The following is a 5,844-nucleotide window of genomic DNA, read 5'->3' on the forward strand; positions in this document are numbered from 1 at the left end:
AGACAGAGAATGTAAAGGGGATGTACCATACGTATTGACAGACTGTAGGCTGTTTACCCATAGTCTGTATACCAGACGCAGTCTGCAGTCTGTAGGATAACTAAACGTGGTAGTATTACGTGCAGTTGACTGTTCGCCATCAGGTCAGGGAGATTACTGGAGGTTTTCACACCTGTACAGGACATATCTCATACGTGTGATATGCACATTGGGGCCTCAAACTGTGCACTGGACCCGAGGACAAGGCTCTATAAAAGTAGTATAAACCTTTATAACCTGCAGTTAGTGGATTATAGAGTCTTAAACAGTATAACACTTTTTAAAATTGTTTCCTTGGCTTTGTATAGCACAATTAACCTAGACATTTTTGGTCACTAGTTTTGCATCAGAAGTGCCCTTTATATTGCTTTTCATGCATTTTTCATTTACCAGAGGTCACGAGGTTTGCTACTATTGAGGATTCTTTGTTGATATTGCGGAACAGTGTCATTCCTCCAACAAAACCCTAAGCAATCATTTTCTAAAAAGATGACCTCTTACGTTGTCTCTTTCACTTCTCCATCCTTCACAATTCCACCACACGCAGGCTGCTTTCATTCTACCCCCAACCCCCCCACCCCCAGCCCCCTGTTTCCCAGTCTATTCCCTGAAATCCACACTGGGTCCAATTTCAAAGTGCACAGGCTCTGCTGTATCATTGGCTCATGTGCTGACAACACCCACAACACCCATCCTCTGGTTGGTGAGTTCTGGGGAGTTACTCATTAAACTGCATTTTTCAGGGGAACATAGCCAATAGGACGGGTGCATTCACCAGATACTTGGTGATTGTTCCCAGCTGTGGGCTAGTGCTTCAACGTTAGGTGTAGAACTGAGCTTGAAAAAGCAGATGTGTATTTGTGCTGACTCATTTAGGTATGACATACTAACTGACATTATAACCCCCAAAAAAACAATTTTTTAAGGAAGACGACTGTGTAATGACATTTCAGATGACATTGACCTAAAGGCTGAGTTCTTGAGGTACCTGTCCAAGCGCTAAGCCTGAGTTCAGTTTAATTTGTATCGATGATGCATGCTCACATTTTGTAATCATTGATCAAGTCATAGTGAAGCTTTATTTGTGGAAAATATATCTGAGTAAAGGTTTCCCATCCATTAATTATTAACCAATAAGACATACCATACTTATAAACTTAATACAAACGTAATACTTAATTAAATTCCTCTCCCCTCTCTTTTTAATTTCTCTCTTTACCACACAAACAACTGCAGCACCAGAACAATGGAACCCAGGAACCCTGGCCTCAGCTGCAAACATCAACATGTCTGACAAACCCAAAATCCTTGTGTTCTTGGGAGCTCCTCCCCCTCCCTTAGAACCCGTGTCTGAGGTGGAGGTCAGGGCGGTCAGCGAGTCTCGACCCTGGAAGACCATGAACTTCCTCTGGCAAGGGGGCAGGCTGAGACCCACAGAGGGTGAGGATGGCACCCGTGTAGGAACTGCCCCTTGTAGGGATACCAGCCTGATACCAGAGCCTGGTCAGATGGCTCATACTAGCAAGGACCATAGCAGACTGGAAGATGGCCATCACATCCAAATCAGATCTCAACCAGAGGAGGAGCAGGCCTGCCAAAACAAAAACCCGGATTCCCATCAAGAGAGTTCACCTTCCCAAACTGACCAGGCAGATGTTGAGAGGGAAGACCTGTGTTCTGAATCTGTCAAAGACTATCTGGATAGTTGCTTCCAGGCTGGCCAACCAGACCCAGAACCTGAGCCTTACCCTGACCGAAGTGAAACCCCGTCAGACCCCATTGCAGCATCTGTGTCATTAGACACCGAGTACCTCAGTGCATGGACTGTCAGCCAAGCACTGGTTTTGAGAAGTAGACTTCAGCCCAAACCAGGCCCCAGCCTCGAACAGTCCCCACATCCTCCAGACATCCTCCCCAGCCTCGCCGCAGGGTTGACTACCCAACCAGGCCCCAGCTCCGGAAAAGCCCACAGTCAACAAACCCCACCCAGAGAAACAGCCATACCTATCTTCCTCTCCAGCAGCTCCCCAGAGCTCTACAGCCCTGGATCCTCCACTCCCTCCCCCAGGGAGTTGGCGAATCAACAGGGCTCGATGGAGCTCTTCTACGAGCCCATGCTGAGTCAAAGGCTGGAGAAAGGAGGGGTGATCCTGGAAGTGACCCAAGATGGCATGCTCTGCTCCCAGAGTGAGCCTGTCGGGGCAGAGCCAGGCCTGTCCCGAGCACAAGGTTCCCTTTCTGAATCTCCTGTGCACACCTCCCCCAAGGCTCCAGCCCCGAAAAGAAGTAAAGTGTCCCCAAGCTTATCCAAAACTGAAAGGTCACCTGAAACGTCAACAGGAAATGCTTGTGTTCCCACAAGCCTGCTCACCAGATGCAGCAAGCAGGGGGTGCGTTACTGTGTTTTAGTAGCGGTGGTGCACCCCTGTCACCTGAAGGAGATCAAGTTGAAGCGTGGCATGTCTGCCGGAACGAGTGTGCCACTGGCGTCCATCGTAGTGACCGACCAATCAGCTGTAGAGATGAAGGTGGTGCTATGGAGGAAGGCTGCGTTCTGGGCACTGACAGTTTATCCTGGAGATATGCTGCTTATCACTGGTATGGTAAAAACATGAGCACAAAATATGATATAAAGTATACATATATTACATTATATATACATCTATGTAAATATGTAAACTAACTTGGCTTTTAGCAATAGAGTACTAACAGTTTGATAGAGCTTTTGATAGAGGCGTACTTTTGACATGTACTGCCACCTGGCAGGTGTGATGGTCAATGAGGACAAGTGGAGGGGAGAGACAGTGCTACAGTCTAGCTACACCAGCAGACTTCTGAACCTGGGACAAGTCACCACCAGCAGGTCACCACCGGGTAGGCGTGTGGAGAACATACCAGCATGTCATGAATATGAGTGTATGAATGTATGAATACATTACAGAACACATTTTATTTAAGATTTTAAAATCAAACATTTTTCTTGACTTGTGTTGGTTTGCTAGTCTGGGCAAACCAACACACTCACAGCTTGCTGCCTCTGCCTGATCTATTTAATATAAATGAATACACTCTGTGACCCTAACGTCTGCTCCTTATAGGTAGGGGTTGCCATATGACAACATCAAACTGTTTGTAAATTCCAGGTTAGGTTTTTGCTATCTGATTGTTGTTAAGGCATCGGGTTTTTCCATTTAGTTCCACAGGATGTGAATGCTCAAACCCTGAGATCCCTGTGTTCTTATCTGCGTGTGCGGCGCCCCCTGCTGTTGTCCGTCCCTCCTCGCATCCCTCAGAACCCTCACGCCCTCCCCCATGCTCGCCTTCGGAGCCTGCGGCCCAACACACTGGTCCACGCACTTCTCCGAGTCACTCACACTGAGATGATCACAGGTACAGACAACACACACACACACATATACACACTCAATTCATGACTTGAGATCCTCACAGATGTCACTCCTATTCCACTGATACGTGTAGGAGTGTCTCCGTCACTGAGGAAACACACTTGCACTTGAGGTACAGACTCCAGTCCATAATCATTAAATCTTGCATGCTCGTGCGTGTGTGTCGCAGCATGGCGGAGTGAAACAGAGGGCACCTCCAGGACAGGAGGGGTCCTGAAAGCTGTGCTGTCTGTGGAGCAGGGAGATGGACACCAGGGGGCAGTGGTGCTCTGGGGGACTGCTCTGACCTGGCTGACACGCATCAACAGGAACAAAGGTATTTGTCCCCCAGCATTGTTCGCACTTGAGGGCAGGACTGTCTTATTCCCTTCTCTTTATCTGTGGCCGCGTTCCATGGCAGTTGATCAGATCATGCTAACACGTGCTAACACGTGCTAACACATGCTAACACATGCTAACCTGGTGGTCCCCGAGCAGATGCGGTGTGGGACTTCCGTGTGCTCCTGGTCAGAGAGAGTATGACCTCTGACCTTCTGGAGCTCCACTCCACCCCCTGGGGCTCCTGCGAGCCCCTGTTCCCAGATGACTGCAGGGCCCTGGACTTCTACAGACCCGGGCTGGCCAGGTCCACCACCAGCATAGAGATAGACCTGCGCACGCTCCTGTCCCAGAAGTACACAGGTGAGAAGTGAGGCCTGATGAACGGGACAGAATCACGAGCATGTATCTGAAGGACAGTGCTATGTGATCCAACCATGTTTGGCCGTGTGAGATTAGGAGAAAGGCGGGCAAAGGAATACAAGAAGTTACGGCTACATTTAACACAACGCTTATCGCTGCTGTTTTGATATATGTGGTGATTCAAAACAGGACGACCAGCACATTCACATGTGCACCCCTTCTTTAATAGGCGATGTGGAACTGAAAGCACACATCACAATGTTCCAGTTCCAAGGGAGCCCGTCCCAGACTGCACAGCAGCCCCTTGACTGTGACACGTCTCTGGAGAGTATACTGGAGACAGTGTCCGGGGACATCACCTTCACCGGCTGTGGCCGCTGCGCTGCAGAGTTGGACACGGATGCTAACGGGATCTACTGCCCCTGCTACCCATGCCTGCCCCACACTGGCGTACGCCGGTACTACAGGTCCGTCTCACGTGAAAACCCGGAATCTCCGGCTAATACTACTAGTTCAGCAGAGCTCAGAGGTTTTGCTTTTATTTTTCAGCTCCAATAAGCAACATGACTCATGAAATTTTACATTGTAGTCATTCAGCAGATGCTCTTATCCAGAGGGATTTATAGTAAGTACAGGGACATTCCCCCGAGGCAAGTAGGGTGAAGTGCCTTGCCCAAGGACACAACGTCATTTGGCATGGCCGGGAATTGATCTGGCAACCTTCAGATTACTAGTCCGATTTCCTAACCGCTCAGCCATCTGACTCTTGGCATCTCCTCTGTGTTGATGGTGTTGCTTCTGTGTGTGTGAGCCAGGCCAGTTGTGCTGACAGTGAAGGAGGGAGAGAGCCAGGTATGTGTGCAGGTGCCACCTGTCCCGCTGCAGGCAATCCTTCTCAACACCCCCCCTGATAAACTGAACAAGACTGTTGGTAAGAATATGAGTGTTATTTCACTCAACATGTTCCTTCTTCCTCTTCCCCCCCTCTTGGTCACTGTGTTATCTTCTTTCGCAACTCCCCCTATTGATTGCACTATATCATTTATTTCTCTCTACTCTCGACTCCACCCTTCCCAATCGAAAATGTACTCAATTCTTCCCTATTCGTCCCCATTGCCGACTCTTTCTCTCGCTCTTTCTCTGTCCCTCTCTATCTCTCTTTCACACTCTCTGTCCCAGCTCCAGGATCAGATGTGAGATATGTCCAGGTGATAGCTGACAGGATTCATTTCTTGCTCGCCCTTCCCAGACGCACTGTCATCCTCACTGTTCGGAGTCACTTCTTGTGCGACGAGAATAGCGTCCCCACTGTGCAGGACTTCCTTCTGTTGGATCTGCAGTTCCCTTGACCATGAGCTGAGGATTATCTCTGGTGTCACACCTTTTCCAAGGAATTGTTGACTGGGTGTAATTAATGTTTTTACAGACTGACTGTTTTAATTTGCAATGAAATAAAATAATGAAACAGATTTTGTAGTTTTGTCATATTTACCACATCACGGCAGATTTAAATGTGTCTATGTATCTACAGTCTGTCATCTATGTATTTTTTAACCAAATAAATCTGTAGTACATAGACTTACAATTCTATAATGCCACATTTATCAGGCTTTGTCTTCTTAATGTTAAACTGTACTTGCCCTTCATGATGTTGAATGTAGGCAGGTCTTATAGTCTCTCAGCCAATCAAATTCGTCTTTTGCGGAATTCCCCCAAC

The 5,844-nt window shown here is 48.0% G+C and overlaps 1 protein-coding gene across 2 annotated transcripts; it reads left to right on the top strand.

Annotated features, from left to right (window-relative positions):
- The first annotated feature begins 1,216 nt into the window (after nt 1-1,216).
- On the top strand, nt 1,217-5,587 carry shld2 (shieldin complex subunit 2). Of its 2 annotated transcripts, none has more exons than XM_047028904.1 (8): nt 1,217-2,637; nt 2,806-2,913; nt 3,235-3,429; nt 3,616-3,762; nt 3,924-4,127; nt 4,357-4,594; nt 4,943-5,058; nt 5,377-5,587. In XM_047028904.1, exons 1-8 carry the CDS (start codon nt 1,326-1,328, stop codon nt 5,526-5,528), a joined length of 2,472 nt encoding a protein of 823 aa, XP_046884860.1. In that variant the 5' UTR covers nt 1,217-1,325; the 3' UTR covers nt 5,529-5,587. The 2 variants fall into 2 exon arrangements, with proteins under 2 accessions (XP_046884860.1, XP_046884859.1); XM_047028903.1 differs by having other exon boundaries at nt 1,221-2,637; nt 5,307-5,555.
- Nucleotides 5,588-5,844: the final 257 nt, after the last annotated feature.

Source organism: Hypomesus transpacificus, chromosome 11 (genome assembly GCF_021917145.1).
Source record: "Hypomesus transpacificus isolate Combined female chromosome 11, fHypTra1, whole genome shotgun sequence".
NCBI lineage: Eukaryota > Metazoa > Chordata > Actinopteri > Osmeriformes > Osmeridae > Hypomesus > Hypomesus transpacificus.